This window comes from Cyprinodon tularosa, unplaced genomic scaffold, assembly GCF_016077235.1.
Source record: "Cyprinodon tularosa strain WSP-4 unplaced genomic scaffold, ASM1607723v1 ctg364, whole genome shotgun sequence".
NCBI lineage: Eukaryota > Metazoa > Chordata > Actinopteri > Cyprinodontiformes > Cyprinodontidae > Cyprinodon > Cyprinodon tularosa.
Genome location: NW_024039079.1, coordinates 573,892 through 591,693, shown reverse-complemented (window position 1 = coordinate 591,693; position 17,802 = coordinate 573,892). Strand labels below are relative to the sequence as shown.

Genomic DNA, 17,802 nt, shown 5'->3' with positions numbered 1-17,802 from the left:
TTCTTTCTTTTTCTTAATCTTAATGGGGGATTAAGGACAGATTATGCAAGGGTGGAGGAAAAGGATGGAGGTAAAGAAGAGGTAGGATGGGTAAAATTGTGATGTGAATGGAGCCCCGGAGCAGAATGACAGCAGGGAAAGTGTGTTAATGTGTGTGCAAAACAATTTTTAAGGTAAACACGATTCTGCATGCTTTCTCCTTCATGTTCACCGAAACAGTGTGGATATTTTTAGAGAACACTAATTTTAACTATACATGCTCTTTAGACGATACCTTATAAGATTTTGACTTAAAGTAATTAAATATACCCTTATTGGTTCTTAGGGCAAAACAAAAAGACAAAAAACTATCTTAATTCCTATTGAAATGTATGACTTCTAAAAGTGATATATGGCTTTAAGAATAAAATAAAAAGACATGTTTTTTTTTTTTAGCTCTTTGGTTTGATATTTTTCAATCATAGCTCAGGACCCCTATACTTTTCTTTATAACAAGCCTTGGATTTATTTAGAACTTGAAATTTTTGTTTTAAGGTTTATCGTAGGTGTTCCTGCACTACTTAGTAGTTAAAAGCAGCTTCTGGTATGGCTGGTTGGCAGCTTAAAAAGGTAAACAGTCTCTTTCAAATTATGAATAAAAAACACGGGCACAGTCAGAGTTCAGGCAGGTAATATAAAAAAAGCATAGGCATGAAATCATGGCTTCAGGTTGTGTCTTTAAATTCAGACACATGAAACAGTTATTTTTACCTATGAAAAGGTACATAAGGATGTACCTTCATAAAGAAAGAGGATTTAAAGGTAAATGTAGTCATGGGATAAAATGAAGTAAAACTCATGATTAAATTAAATCCAATCAAATCTTCTTCTAGAAACATTTTAATACTAGAATACATTTATGACTTAACTGTTTTGTCAGTTTCAAGAAGAAGGTGAGGCCATCAAGCCTAAAGCACAACCAGCTATCCAACACGGTGATGGATGGATCATGTTGTGGGGTTTCTTTCCTTCTGGTAGATCTGGTGCTAAAGAGAATAAAATAATTGTGGGTTATCTACTTATCAGTGAAAAATGTTTAATGACATGGTTACTTAGCTTTTTCTAGAGGAAAGACTCGGGTCTGACTGAGATTTCAGAACACCCTGTGCTTTTCTGTTTCACTTGCTCTTTTATAGTTTATCTGATGGAAAGTTGGCCTGAGGTTTAACTAAATAAAACAACAAGGTTGAAGGGTGACTCAGTCAAAGTGCCAAGATCTGCAGAATAAGCCCAACTCATCATTCCTCTACCATGCTTTACATTTTCCGTGTTGTGTTGGTGCTCATTCGCTTCTGTTAGGGTTTCTCCAGACATGGTACTCTGCATTATTCCCATACATCTCTTCTTTAAACTCATCCATTCAGGACAAAAATACTTTTAGTAATTCATTCTGATGTGACCTTGCAAAGCTTTGTGATGCTGCCATATTTGTCTGAGAGAAGATAAGCTTTCCCTTGGCAGCCCTTCCATATAAGTTATGATGGTTGAACTTTAACATTTACCAAGGAATATGAGAGCTGCACAGTTTAAGTTGAGCTCTTTGGTTTTTAGCAACTTATTCCAGCAAACCTTGACCTTGAGGATATTACCTGGAAACTGTTTAGGTGTTTTCCACTCAATAATCTCCTTTACTGAAGGTGGACTAAAAACCCTAGCCAGATTGCTTCTTCTTTTAGATTATTCTTTATATTGAATCTGCATGTCCCAGACCAGCAAATTTCCAAAACTCCTGCTTTCATAGAGACAGGGGTCAATCACATCTAATAGGCAAATCTTTTCTATTACTTTTAAGGTCCAGTGGCAGCAGAAAAGAGTTTATTTTTGCCCAAACTACTGGGTATAACCACAGCCAAACCCTTTTTCTAATTACATTTAACCAACTGCAGGCATAATATCAAAGATATTAATCATATAACAGAGGTATTATAGTATTATTTCAGAACAACAGAGAAATTACTTTAATTAATTCTGTAAAATTATTGTTTTCATTGAAAATCCATAATTCTTCAACCATTTAGTCTTAGTTAAAAGTTGAAAACTCAGTAGTTTTTCACATCTTGGTTGTTTTTTTTCTTCTGCAAACAGTATGCTTAGTTTTTGTATCGCCTCATTAGAAAAGTTTCCTCTCTCTCACAGCCAAACAAACAAAGACTCAAAGTTTATGACCAACAGTGAATTCCAAAAAGCTTCCAACCTGCAGGTTTCTGCATTCATCTTCATGTGCAACATTCATCTGGTGACATTGGAGAACGGGTGGAGAGGGTGCAGTCTTCAGAGGTTGTGAAAAGCTCATGAAATGAGTGCTGATGTTGAGAAACAAGAATTCAGCAATCAGATGAGATCCTACATCCAACCCTCTCGCTTCTTTAGCTCCTCGGATCCGTGCACTCGGTCAGGACCCTTTAATGTCACACAGAACTCCCTCTGTCAACATAAAGGGACGTCTGGCTATAGTGTTTGAAGCTGAAATCCGAACACAACACATTTTTCTCTGCAGCAATACATGTCTGAAAAATTTGCAACAAAAATGCATTTCAAATTTTCATTTCTATTATTTGCTATGATTATGTCTGACAAAAGAATACAAACTCAAAATTCTGTTACTTAAAAAAATAGAAGTTTACCTACATGCTGCAAGACCAATAAAAATGTTATCTTAATACAGACATTTTAACCTGCTAAAAACTATTGTCATGTTTATGCAAACATGGTCATTACTTCTATATAGTCTGTTGGTATTTGGTCTGGGCTTGTTTTGTGTGTATGAGTGAAGTACGGCCGGGCAGGTGATCAGCGTGTGACTCTGCTAAGGTGCAAGGGAAGCTCAGGTTGCCTTCAAAGATATATTGAGCCTTTTTAAATTGTTTGCCGCTTGAAAAAAAAATGTCCAACATCCATTGGTCAAACTAGATTGTTTATCAGTCAGGTAAAACTGTGGTGCTATATATATATATATATATATATATATATATATATATATATATATATATATATATATATATATATATATATATATATATATAGTATTATGTAGTGTGTGTGTGTGTGTGTGTGTATATTAGACTGAAACAATGAATCCCATTAATCGTGATTATGTAATGTTTTGCATTTAAGATTAAAAAATTTCTTTTTGTCTGTCAATATGCTCTATCCAGAAATCCACCAGTAGAAAAGTTTAATTATGCTGCCTCTCGCCCATCGACAGCTGGAGATAGGCACCAGCACCCCTCTCAACCCCAGCAGAGAAATAGTGTGACAGAAAATGGATGGATGGAAAAGTGTTTGTTACCTGGTTTAATTTCTTACAAAATCTTCTTTCAGGAACCTTTGGCTATCCGATTATTAATCGATTGATTGAAAAAAAAAAAGCAACGCATTAATCGATTTCCAAAAAAAAAATCCTTAGTTGCAGCCCTAATATATATATATATATATATATATATATATATATATATATATATATATATATATATATATATATATATATATATATATATATATATATATATATACATACATACAGGTGTATATATACTGTATATAAGGGTATTTCTCTGATAGAAGAAAGAAGTGAAGTGGACAAATGCAGAAAAAAAAGGAAGGTTGCTGTGATATTGGTACTGTTATATTCAAACGTGAAAACAGTTCTCATATATAGAAAGGGTTTATCAGACTCACCAGTCTGAAGTGAGTTCTTCTCACCTCCAGCTGACAGCAATCTGTCACCTTCTGCACAGGGATAAGCAGAGTTACTTGAGGGGGGAAACCTGAAAAAGAAACGTAATGGCTTAGAATGAAGAGCAGTGTGCTTTGTTCATCAGATATTTCACAATACCAATGTTTGTTTTTTCTTGAACCAAATTGATCTCCAATTCATTGCCCCCCATCAGGTTTATGGTCACCCCTGGCAACAAATGCTGCTTGTCAGCTTTCTCAGCATCTGGAACCTCAGTGTTTTGGCTTAAGATAGCTGATTTAAAAGGGAAAGAAAACAATAAAATAATAGGTTGTTTCCTCTTACCAGTTTTAAAGTAATTTAACTGGATAAACAACAATGAGACCAACCCTGTGCATCTTCCTATACCAATGAAAAGAAATGGTTTCTTTGAACAGGTGAAATACCTTCATTGACATACTTTTGAAATATTTTGTACAGATTCTGTGTCTGCTCCTGAAAAAACACAAAAGAAGTGTGCTACATCACAGACATTCCTACAGAGAAATGATGCCGTGGCTCTGACAATAATGGCTTGAGACATGTCTGCTCCTCAATGGTGAAGCAGAGGGGGATGTTGACCTAATAAGTCTAGATCTTAAGACTACACAGGAAAAATGGCAGAGGAATTTTTACAGGGGTATAAGCCGTTTCTCTAAAAGAAGTCTGTTTTTCCTCAACTGTGAACTAAAAAACAGCCATTCACGCACACACTCACTCCTTATGAGAATTTAGAGGAGCCAATTAACGCAACAGTAATGACTGTGGGAGGAAGCTGGAGTACTCGGAGAAACCCACACATGCACAGGGAGATATGCAAACTCCATGAAGAAAGATCCCAGGCCGGGAATCAAACCCAGAACCTTCTTGCTGCAAGGCAACAGTTCTACCCACTGCTCCACTGAGCGACCCTCTAACTTGTATCATACTTTTCAAATACGCAATAAAAAATTGACAACCCTCTGAAACACTGAAAATCTCAACATTTGTTACAGAAATATACTCATATTAAAGATCAAGAAAGATCAAGAAAGAGCCACTTAAACTTTGTGCAGTGGTGTAAATATTATGTTTGCCTCTATTTAAATGAAAACAAGTATGTACAAATATAGCATTAATAGTAAAAGTGTATTATGTATTACTGCATTTGAATTTGTACCGAAAAAAAAAGATAGGTTGGCATGAGTTGTAAACAACAAATACATAGTATTGCATATATACCACATCCAACACAGATCTGGTAATATAGTCACTACTCAAATATGCAATAAACATCTTACAAACCTAACTAACTGAAAACAGTTTGAGTTAGTTTATTATTTTATTTGAATAGGGACAATGCACTTTAATGAACATCAGTATAAAAACAAATGTAAATATGCCGGATTATAGCTACAAAGCTAGTTTTCATCCGTAGACCCTAGGCAGCCAAATACATAAGAAAGAACATGACATACAATACAAGCATCACAAGGAAATGTTAAGAGTTTAGTGGTTACATGACTGGTTTGTTTTCATCTGTAGTTTGAGTTCTAAAGCTGATCAGTGAAGGGCTCTCCCGTTTGTGCAGAGGAAGACTGTTCCAGATGTTAGTGGCTCTCACAGAGAGAGTGTTCTGACCAAAAGTTGTTCTTCTGTGAGGAACCTCACAGTCTCCTCTGGAGGAGGCCCTGGTTCTCAGGCCACTTGAAGTTCAAACTAACTGAAACAGTGCAATTTGAAAATTTAAACCTCTGTCTTCCACACTAGTGGACTTTTGGTGATTGCAATTACAACATTAATGAAACAGAATTAACACAATTAAAAATTAACAGCTTAAACTGTCTAACAATTCTCAATGAAGAATAAGATCTCTACTAGATATTGGTATAAAGGTATCTTTTATTTTTTGCGTAATAACATATGCCTTATTTGACAAAAAATGAAAAAACATTAATGACTGGCAACCTTCCTCTAATATTAACCTACTGATAATTCTTGGCATTTGATGCAACATTTTCCTCCCCTAAGATGACAAAGTCATTAATTCATTTAGGAAAGCAACTTCAACCTCAGGGTGTTTTTTTGGGGGGACATTTTAAATCCATCCAACTGCAGGAAAAGTTTTTGGAAGACTTCAAAAGTGTAGCGCAAATGGGAGTGTATGCCAAGTTCTGGGTATATATCATTCCCATGAGCAGCAAGCAGGCTTTTGCCGTATTGTTGCACCCTGCCAAAATGGCTGTCGTCAAGACTACCTCTTGCTCTATGCGTGATCCTGTAACGCCTGGACTTGAAGCAGAATCAGTCCTGCTGTGAGCCCCCAAATAATTGTGGGTTATCTACTTATCAGTGAAAAATGTTTAATGACATGGTTACTTAGCTTTTTCTAGAGGAAAGACTCGGGTCTGACTGAGATTTCAGAACACCCTGTGCTTTTCTGTTTCACTTGCTCTTTTATAGTTTATCTGATGGAAAGTTGGCCTGAGGTTTAACTAAATAAAACAACAAGGTTGAAGGGTGACTCAGTCAAAGTGCCAAGATCTGCAGAATAAGCCCAACTCATCATTCCTCTACCATGCTTTACATTTTCCGTGTTGTGTTGGTGCTCATTCGCTTCTGTTAGGGTTTCTCCAGACATGGTACTCTGCATTATTCCCATACATCTCTTCTTTAAACTCATCCATTCAGGACAAAAATACTTTTAGTAATTCATTCTGATGTGACCTTGCAAAGCTTTGTGATGCTGCCATATTTGTCTGAGAGAAGATAAGCTTTCCCTTGGCAGCCCTTCCATATAAGTTATGATGGTTGAACTTTAACATTTACCAAGGAATATGAGAGCTGCACAGTTTAAGTTGAGCTCTTTGGTTTTTAGCAACTTATTCCAGCAAACCTTGACCTTGAGGATATTACCTGGAAACTGTTTAGGTGTTTTCCACTCAATAATCTCCTTTACTGAAGGTGGACTAAAAACCCTAGCCAGATTGCTTCTTCTTTTAGATTATTCTTTATATTGAATCTGCATGTCCCAGACCAGCAAATTTCCAAAACTCCTGCTTTCATAGAGACAGGGGTCAATCACATCTAATAGGCAAATCTTTTCTATTACTTTTAAGGTCCAGTGGCAGCAGAAAAGAGTTTATTTTTGCCCAAACTACTGGGTATAACCACAGCCAAACCCTTTTTCTAATTACATTTAACCAACTGCAGGCATAATATCAAAGATATTAATCATATAACAGAGGTATTATAGTATTATTTCAGAACAACAGAGAAATTACTTTAATTAATTCTGTAAAATTATTGTTTTCATTGAAAATCCATAATTCTTCAACCATTTAGTCTTAGTTAAAAGTTGAAAACTCAGTAGTTTTTCACATCTTGGTTGTTTTTTTTCTTCTGCAAACAGTATGCTTAGTTTTTGTATCGCCTCATTAGAAAAGTTTCCTCTCTCTCACAGCCAAACAAACAAAGACTCAAAGTTTATGACCAACAGTGAATTCCAAAAAGCTTCCAACCTGCAGGTTTCTGCATTCATCTTCATGTGCAACATTCATCTGGTGACATTGGAGAACGGGTGGAGAGGGTGCAGTCTTCAGAGGTTGTGAAAAGCTCATGAAATGAGTGCTGATGTTGAGAAACAAGAATTCAGCAATCAGATGAGATCCTACATCCAACCCTCTCGCTTCTTTAGCTCCTCGGATCCGTGCACTCGGTCAGGACCCTTTAATGTCACACAGAACTCCCTCTGTCAACATAAAGGGACGTCTGGCTATAGTGTTTGAAGCTGAAATCCGAACACAACACATTTTTCTCTGCAGCAATACATGTCTGAAAAATTTGCAACAAAAATGCATTTCAAATTTTCATTTCTATTATTTGCTATGATTATGTCTGACAAAAGAATACAAACTCAAAATTCTGTTACTTAAAAAAATAGAAGTTTACCTACATGCTGCAAGACCAATAAAAATGTTATCTTAATACAGACATTTTAACCTGCTAAAAACTATTGTCATGTTTATGCAAACATGGTCATTACTTCTATATAGTCTGTTGGTATTTGGTCTGGGCTTGTTTTGTGTGTATGAGTGAAGTACGGCCGGGCAGGTGATCAGCGTGTGACTCTGCTAAGGTGCAAGGGAAGCTCAGGTTGCCTTCAAAGATATATTGAGCCTTTTTAAATTGTTTGCCGCTTGAAAAAAAAATGTCCAACATCCATTGGTCAAACTAGATTGTTTATCAGTCAGGTAAAACTGTGGTGCTATATATATATATATATATATATATATATATATATATATATATATATATATATATATATATATATATATATATATATATATATATATATATATATAGTATTATGTAGTGTGTGTGTGTGTGTATATTAGACTGAAACAATGAATCCCATTAATCGTGATTATGTAATGTTTTGCATTTAAGATTAAAAAATTTCTTTTTGTCTGTCAATATGCTCTATCCAGAAATCCACCAGTAGAAAAGTTTAATTATGCTGCCTCTCGCCCATCGACAGCTGGAGATAGGCACCAGCACCCCTCTCAACCCCAGCAGAGAAATAGTGTGACAGAAAATGGATGGATGGAAAAGTGTTTGTTACCTGGTTTAATTTCTTACAAAATCTTCTTTCAGGAACCTTTGGCTATCCGATTATTAATCGATTGATTGAAAAAAAAAAAGCAACGCATTAATCGATTTCCAAAAAAAAAATCCTTAGTTGCAGCCCTAATATATATATATATATATATATATATATATATATATATATATATATATATATATATATATATATATATACATACATACAGGTGTATATATACTGTATATAAGGGTATTTCTCTGATAGAAGAAAGAAGTGAAGTGGACAAATGCAGAAAAAAAAGGAAGGTTGCTGTGATATTGGTACTGTTATATTCAAACGTGAAAACAGTTCTCATATATAGAAAGGGTTTATCAGACTCACCAGTCTGAAGTGAGTTCTTCTCACCTCCAGCTGACAGCAATCTGTCACCTTCTGCACAGGGATAAGCAGAGTTACTTGAGGGGGGAAACCTGAAAAAGAAACGTAATGGCTTAGAATGAAGAGCAGTGTGCTTTGTTCATCAGATATTTCACAATACCAATGTTTGTTTTTTCTTGAACCAAATTGATCTCCGATTCATTGCCCCCCATCAGGTTTATGGTCACCCCTGGCAACAAATGCTGCTTGTCAGCTTTCTCAGCATCTGGAACCTCAGTGTTTTGGCTTAAGATAGCTGATTTAAAAGGGAAAGAAAACAATAAAATAATAGGTTGTTTCCTCTTACCAGTTTTAAAGTAATTTAACTGGATAAACAACAATGAGACCAACCCTGTGCATCTTCCTATACCAATGAAAAGAAATGGTTTCTTTGAACAGGTGAAATACCTTCATTGACATACTTTTGAAATATTTTGTACAGATTCTGTGTCTGCTCCTGAAAAAACACAAAAGAAGTGTGCTACATCACAGACATTCCTACAGAGAAATGATGCCGTGGCTCTGACAATAATGGCTTGAGACATGTCTGCTCCTCAATGGTGAAGCAGAGGGGGATGTTGACCTAATAAGTCTAGATCTTAAGACTACACAGGAAAAATGGCAGAGGAATTTTTACAGGGGTATAAGCCGTTTCTCTAAAAGAAGTCTGTTTTTCCTCAACTGTGAACTAAAAAACAGCCATTCACGCACACACTCACTCCTTATGAGAATTTAGAGGAGCCAATTAACGCAACAGTAATGACTGTGGGAGGAAGCTGGAGTACTCGGAGAAACCCACACATGCACAGGGAGATATGCAAACTCCATGAAGAAAGATCCCAGGCCGGGAATCAAACCCAGAACCTTCTTGCTGCAAGGCAACAGTTCTACCCACTGCTCCACTGAGCGACCCTCTAACTTGTATCATACTTTTCAAATACGCAATAAAAAATTGACAACCCTCTGAAACACTGAAAATCTCAACATTTGTTACAGAAATATACTCATATTAAAGATCAAGAAAGATCAAGAAAGAGCCACTTAAACTTTGTGCAGTGGTGTAAATATTATGTTTGCCTCTATTTAAATGAAAACAAGTATGTACAAATATAGCATTAATAGTAAAAGTGTATTATGTATTACTGCATTTGAATTTGTACCGAAAAAAAAAGATAGGTTGGCATGAGTTGTAAACAACAAATACATAGTATTGCATATATACCACATCCAACACAGATCTGGTAATATAGTCACTACTCAAATATGCAATAAACATCTTACAAACCTAACTAACTGAAAACAGTTTGAGTTAGTTTATTATTTTATTTGAATAGGGACAATGCACTTTAATGAACATCAGTATAAAAACAAATGTAAATATGCCGGATTATAGCTACAAAGCTAGTTTTCATCCGTAGACCCTAGGCAGCCAAATACATAAGAAAGAACATGACATACAATACAAGCATCACAAGGAAATGTTAAGAGTTTAGTGGTTACATGACTGGTTTGTTTTCATCTGTAGTTTGAGTTCTAAAGCTGATCAGTGAAGGGCTCTCCCGTTTGTGCAGAGGAAGACTGTTCCAGATGTTAGTGGCTCTCACAGAGAGAGTGTTCTGACCAAAAGTTGTTCTTCTGTGAGGAACCTCACAGTCTCCTCTGGAGGAGGCCCTGGTTCTCAGGCCACTTGAAGTTCAAACTAACTGAAACAGTGCAATTTGAAAATTTAAACCTCTGTCTTCCACACTAGTGGACTTTTGGTGATTGCAATTACAACATTAATGAAATAGAATTAACACAATTAAAAATTAACAGCTTAAACTGTCTAACAATTCTCAATGAAGAATAAGATCTCTACTAGATATTGGTATAAAGGTATCTTTTATTTTTTGCGTAATAACATATGCCTTATTTGACAAAAAATGAAAAAACATTAATGACTGGCAACCTTCCTCTAATATTAACCTACTGATAATTCTTGGCATTTGATGCAACATTTTCCTCCCCTAAGATGACAAAGTCATTAATTCATTTAGGAAAGCAACTTCAACCTCAGGGTGTTTTTTTGGGGGGACATTTTAAATCCATCCAACTGCAGGAAAAGTTTTTGGAAGACTTCAAAAGTGTAGCGCAAATGGGAGTGTATGCCAAGTTCTGGGTATATATCATTCCCATGAGCAGCAAGCAGGCTTTTGCCGTATTGTTGCACCCTGCCAAAATGGCTGTCGTCAAGACTACCTCTTGCTCTATGCGTGATCCTGTAACGCCTGGACTTGAAGCAGAATCAGTCCTGCTGTGAGCTGTGTGTACGTTTCAAGACGCTACATTTTTAGAGTAAAGTTTATGTAGTATTTTGAGGCTTATGTACATACTGCTATTAAACATTAAAAATAGTATAAGGAAATCTAAGTAACACTTACTGTTTCCCCAAAATTAATGTATTACATTAAAAAAAGGTTTACTTTTACTTAAGAAACTTTAAAATACAGAGTATTTACTGAAACTTTAAAATACAGAGTAGAAATCATGACAAATACTCTAATAGAGTTTACTGAACCAACAAGTCACTTTTTGGTTACTAATTAACAAAAAGATAAAAAAATTGGAGTTCTATTTTTTTTTATTTAATCACTGAAATATATAAACATTTTAATCATATTTACACCGATGTACCTGAATATGACTGATGTGTCAACATGTCCTTCCTTTTCTTGAATTCAGTAAATTTAGTTTAAAGGATAAATCAACAACACTGAACGTATTTTTGAAACAAAAAGCAGTGCAACAGTACTGTATGTAAAGTAAATATGATGAATGGAAAATTGACTGCATTTATATAGCACCTTTCTAGCCATACTTACCACTGACTATTATACACTATAGCCACATTAATCCATTTGCTCTCTCTTAAATTGGCATACATTCATATTACGATAGGCAGAAGAATAGGCAACTTGGGATGAATGGAAGCTGGAATCCACTTTTGTATGCAAAAACAACTTCTCTTTTTTATCCATTTGAATGAAGACTCAGATTCAGATGATTCTGGTCTGGATTTTGATATAGAGTAAACACAGCTATGCATTTTTAATGTATGTAATGTGTAATAGTGAGAGACACTTCAAAATGTAAGACAAGGAAACAACAATTGTGACTTAAAAAAAGACTGGACTACAACCAATATTAATGTGGGCGTTATGTGGAAGAAATTAAATCAGTTAAAAAGATCCCACAGACCACTGATAGAAAACTGCTGTAATTTGTTTTCTATATAATACTAAAACATTAAACAAAAGATTTATTCTGAAGTTTTCTACATGGTAACTTATTTTCTTAGTGAGTCTTGATGACTTTTTTTCAGGCTTTAATGAGGACTTTTTGAATTTTAATTGGACTTTTTATTTGGATATGTAAATCTGAAGTACTGCTCTCATAAAAAAAAATCAGCCAGTATAATATAACTGCAGTTGCAATGTGGTTTCTCTCTTCATTGATAAATAAATAAATATTATCTCTCACAATAAGACAATTCTTTTTTTTTTATTTCATTTGGAGTGTCCAAAGAGGATAAGGCCTTTTTCTCAGCCTATATAAAGTGAAGCATAGCAGTAATTATGACACCTCTGTCCAGTTCCTACATCCAGCTCCTTGGTTTTCTGATCCTGACCTATGCGGCATTTCTAAACAGCTTGCTCCTCTTTTTTTTCAGCAGGCAGAGCCTCTGGATTAGGATGACCGGAAAGATCCAGACCAGCAACGTGACCAACAAGAATGACCCACGCTCCCTCAACTCCCGCGTCTTTATCGGCAACCTCAACACGGCCGTGGTAACCAAGGCTGACATCGAGGCCATCTTTGCAAAATATGGCAAAATAGTGGGCTGCTCCGTTCACAAAGGCTACGCCTTTGTTCAGTATGCCAGCGAGAGAAACGCCCGGGCAGCTGTGGCCAGCGAGAACAGCAGAGTCATTGCTGGACAATCCTTAGGTAAGAAAGTATGTGTTTGCTGCCATCAGATTGCATTATGATGAACATAAAAGCTCAGATATTTTCAGAAAGCTTACAAACACACATCCTTCTAACCTGCACTATGTTAAACATTTTTTGTCCTACCCAGCAAATTCGGCTATGGTGGGAATGTCATAAATCAGTTTATTCTATTATCTGACATTGGTTATATTTCTTTACTTTAAACATTTTTTGTTTTGTTTTCTTGATTATTTGCAAACACATTTGTCATAAATACCTGCATTTAATTGTTTCTTGTCTTCTTTTGCTGTTCATTGTACATCACCCAGCTAATATGTTTTGGTTTTATGGCCTTTGCTGTGGAAATTCACACTGGATCACAGCGGAGTGGGTTTAAAATAAATTAGAACGATTAATTTATATTGAAAGTCAGATTTAAATGTTTTTCTTTTTAATTCTTCTGTATATGTCTTTGCTCTCCTTTGCTTGTATAGTGTCTATATTGAAGCAAAATGTATAACATTTAGTTTGAAACTTTTGTGTATAATTTTAGTCTTTTTTTATTTTACATTTCCTCAAATTAGCATCTTGAACTAAAAGTTTGACTTTTTATGGTAAAAAACTTCTGTCAGATATAACTAGAAAATAGTAATGCAGGCAGATCCTCATCAGGGCAGAAATAGACAACAAATAACATTTTCCCCTCATTCTTTGACATTAAATCAGCATAACATTTTCCTGCTTTATGTCAGTCAGGATTGTCAAAATTATTTGTATTTTTTAAACCTAAGAATAAAAAATATATATATTTTTTTAGATTTCTTTTTGATATTCTTTAAAGTAAAAAAGTAAGATTTCAGTTTTGTTAGAATGGCCTTTTAAAGTGTATTACTCAGGTAAACATTTCAAATGCTGCCTGGAACCATTTCATTCACAATTAAAGAAATATAGAAATACAGTTATAAATAAAGTATCAATAAATATTCTACTAAATAAACATGCCGTTGAAATACAACAAAGCATATTATTTAAAAAGGTGAACAACTTTTGGTTTAAGTTTGGGCAAAAACAAACCAGTGCTATAAAGCTTTACAGACTGAATAAAAGTTGGTTGTTTAGTCGTTCGGCTAGTGAACAGAAACAACTAGTGAGCTGTTGGTGATTGTGACTACCAACAGCTCACTTGACTTTGTCTTTAAGCCCGTTTGTAACTTATCTGTCAGCATCCAGTTGTAAGACCTTTTTGTACACAAGCTCCTATCTACTGGCTGGTGTCCTAACAGGTTGCTTGTTAAAAAAAAAAAAAAAAAAATCTATATATATATATATATATATATATATATATATATATATATATATATATATATATATATATAAATCTATTTTGTGAAGTACACCAGTTTCCCCTAGATCAAAACATTCCACATGATTCTATGACCCCCACAGTTCAAATAGGAACTATCCCTATAGAAAACACAAACTTTAATTTTATTTATATCAGAATATAGTTCCAATATCAAGAGTAATATAGTTCTCTCTTTATGCTTTAATCAGTTTTTAGTGGGTTTTTTTGTGTTTTTTTATGTTACCATGGCGGGGCTCCAAGGCTGCGGCCAAGAGCAGCTCCTCTTGACAATTTTAGAAAATATGCTGCTTAAAACAATACAAAGTAGTCATCAAACCTGCATCTATGATCACCAACGCCTGCTGGAGCTACGGTCAAAAAATGTTTTAAATACTGAAATTTTTGACCGTTTAAAAAACTGCTGAGTGCTACGGACGGATGTCAACAAAACAGGAGGAGGAAGAGATGCGCAAACGGAGAAATCGAGGCTGCAGAGGGGGGCTAATTGCGAAGCTAAAGATAAATCCTCACAGACCACTGCTTCCATCAATCCTGATCTTCGATCATTGGAAAACAAAATGGATAATCACCGATTCGAACTCTCTTCAAAAAAGGAGATATGTAACTGCTGCGCCATCATTCTGACGAGGTCTTGGCTGCATCCAGCAATACCGGACGCTGCTGTTGGCCTGGGGGAGCTGATGCTGTACCGCCCTGATAGAAACAAAGAACTCTGTGTGAATGGAGGCTCCTCTGAGACTGTTCCCAGGCAATCTTCCGCATCTAGAGGAGAAGCACAGCCCTCTGCAGGTGAAAATGAGGAGAGCACTCTAGATGCTTCCCGGCCCTTTCCAGCTTCCACGCCTTCTCCAGCACCGTCTGCTAAACCTGCCAATGGCACCACTGTTGCTTCAACCACGTCAGCCTTGTCAACCCAGAGGGCTACCACCCTCACAGCATCGTCATCTTCGTCCTCTTCCTCCCCTAAGCCAGGAGAAGCGAGTGCTTCAGGAGCTGGAGGCAGTAGTAGCAGCTCAACAACAACTACTGCTTACCTTATCAAAACTGCACTTTGTCTAGAGAGCTGTTCTAAATGAAATTTCTTTTTGTTTACACCTGTGTATACAAAATGACTAAATGAATCTGTCTTAGTCTAAGTCTAGTGTTACTTTTAGAGTACCGTATTTTCACGACCATAAGGCGCACCGGACTAAAAGGCGCACTCTCAGTTATGTGTCCCATTTCTGTATTTAACACACACATAAGGCGCACCGGACTATAGGGTGCGTTTTTTATATACAGGTACATGTCCTCTACTACCTTTAAATAGCTCTACTGCGTATTTAAAAATACAGCGGGGGCAAAACTGAGTATGACTGTGCTTTATTCATGTATTTATTACAAAGTATTAATCAAACCTGGCAGCTGGCCGTGAGACAGACACATCGCAGATGACACAGCGCTGTGATTACTCCTAAATTAACTTAAAATCCTTAAACCTGCCGACGGAATATGTTCGCTTTTATTGCCGGTATCCTGGTGCCTGCAGTTGAAATTATTTAGATGAAAAGCACCTGCCAGCAGCCGCGGTGAGGCTGCTGTTGAAGGGATTTACTGTCGGTGCACCGCTGGTATGTGGGGGTCTGAGCGCCTCCGACAGAAATAGATAATCTGGATGAACTGACTGCAATTATTAAGTTTTCAGGTGGACTTTCTCACTTAAAAACATAATAAAACTACTTAATTCCCACTGATCACAGCAAATATAGCTGCAAGATTTAGATTATTTAGATGAAAAAACACCTGCCAGCCACCGCGCTGAAGAGGAGGAGACGCGCCCAGAGGCTGCTGTTGAATTAAGTTTTCAGGTAGAAAAATAGAGCGGGAGCAAACCTGAGTATGATTGTGCTTTATTCATGTATTTATTACAAAGTATTAATCAAACCCATCAAAGTCATCATCCTCTGTTTCTGAATTAAACAGCTGCGCTAAATCAGACATGCCAATTTCCCCTTCTGCGCTGTCAGAGTCACTTTCCGTGCAGCGCAGCTCCTCAGAAATAATGCCGGCAGACACAGAGAGCCAGCAGACACGTTAGTCCATCTACAATCCATCCGCAAACCGTGGCGTAACTTGCCCGGCGCTGCCTTCCACTTATCCTGAAACTGTGGTCTCTGTCGGCCATCCATCGCTCCCACGCCGCTCGCAGCCTTACTTTGAAGGGCCGCTTCACACCGATGTCGAGCGGTTGAAGTTCCTTTGTCAGACCCCCGGGATAACGGCGAGCACAGCGTTCATTTGATTCACCTTTTTTTAACATCGGCTGTGAGATGGGCACGCAGCGATGGTGATGCGTGGAAAAAAACACCTAGTCTTCTCAGATACACCTGCCTTAGCCACGCATCCATCCAGCCTTTTCCATTTAATATCATATGTCATCAGAGCGCTGTGTCTGTCTCGCTGTCAGCTCCCAGATCAGCTTCTCTGATTGGTTGATGCGGCGTGTCCAGCAGCAAAACTTCAATTTTTCCATCTCGAGCAGCAGCAGCGCGTTGGCGGTGCGTCAGATGCTTAAACGCTCCCGACGTGCTGCACCAAAACGCGCTGCGGGACCTTTTGCTGCACCTATACGCGCGTCAACCATTGACTTTGCATGTAAACTCGCTGCTTCTGCTGCACCTGCTGGGTCCGGTTCACACCGATGTCGAGCGGTTGAACAGCGAGCACAGCGTTAATTTGTTTCCCCATGTTTTTCACATCAGCTGTGAGATGGGCACGCATGGAGTTACATATTAACAGCGATTGTGAGGGGTGGAAAAAAAAAACAACTGGTCTCCTTACATTCAGCCACTCTTTCATCATCTCCTCAATGAGGTGGTCTCAAAAGTCGCAGTTACAACACACATAGGGCGCACCGCACATTTTGAGGGAAAAAAAAGACGTTTAAGTGCGCCTTATAGTCGTGAAAATACGGTAATTGCTTTATCCTTGCTGAGCGGGCTTTTCAGCCCATGAGCTTGTTTCAGCCAGCATACTCTCAACATCTTCTGCCCAAATCTTTTCCTGATATCATGGTTAATTTATTTGACTGTTTTCAATAATGTCACATTAAGGTGTGGCCTGAACATACATCCCTAGTGGTTTTGAAGTGATTTATTGGAAGCATACTATACAATTACACCATTGTCTGTGTGTTTTAAAATTGTAGAAAATATAAAAATCATTTGAATCATTGTATGTGTAGTGTCTCTCCTGCCTAGGCTTTTATTTGCATTTTTACAGATGAACATATATATCTAATCAATAATCCATTTAAAAGAGTTTGTCTGAATACATTCTAATGATGTAATTTTTCAGTAGCACTGTGTAAAACTTCATTACAGATGATAAATCTGATTTTATACAAAGGCAATGAAACTCACAGAGCTTATATAACAGCAAGGCAAGAGTCATAAAATTGAGGTCAAGACGAATAATAAAGTGTAATTTCATAAATCTGCTTAAAGTAGACTTTAATGGTGGAAATTCTGATCATATTCGGTCAGTATGAGACCTTCAAGCTTGGAGGTTTAAACTCCCACTGTCAGAATGACAAATGTTCCAGTCAGAGCATTCATGTTTTGATCTGACTCATACTGTGTATGGTGGAAAACAAACTATAATATGTTTGCTTGGTAATATTAAATTGGCCAGTGAAACCTCAGAAATGGTTCTATAAAAAGGGGCATATTC

The 17,802-nt window shown here is 36.7% G+C and overlaps 1 protein-coding gene across 7 annotated transcripts in view; it reads left to right on the top strand.

Moving 5' to 3' along the window:
* The window catches only part of LOC119790443 (RNA-binding Raly-like protein), a 107,083-nt gene that overhangs the window by 32,519 nt on the left and 56,762 nt on the right, over positions 1-17,802 (top strand). For 6 of the 7 annotated variants that reach the window (XM_038295963.1, XM_038295967.1, XM_038295965.1 and 3 more), the window contains exon 2: positions 12,466-12,743. In XM_038295963.1, the coding sequence (XP_038151891.1) occupies positions 12,488-12,743 (256 nt within the window). In that variant the 5' untranslated portion in view covers positions 12,466-12,487. The remainder of the gene's footprint in view (positions 1-12,465; positions 12,744-17,802) is intronic. The other variant, XM_038295961.1, reaches the window with a different exon arrangement.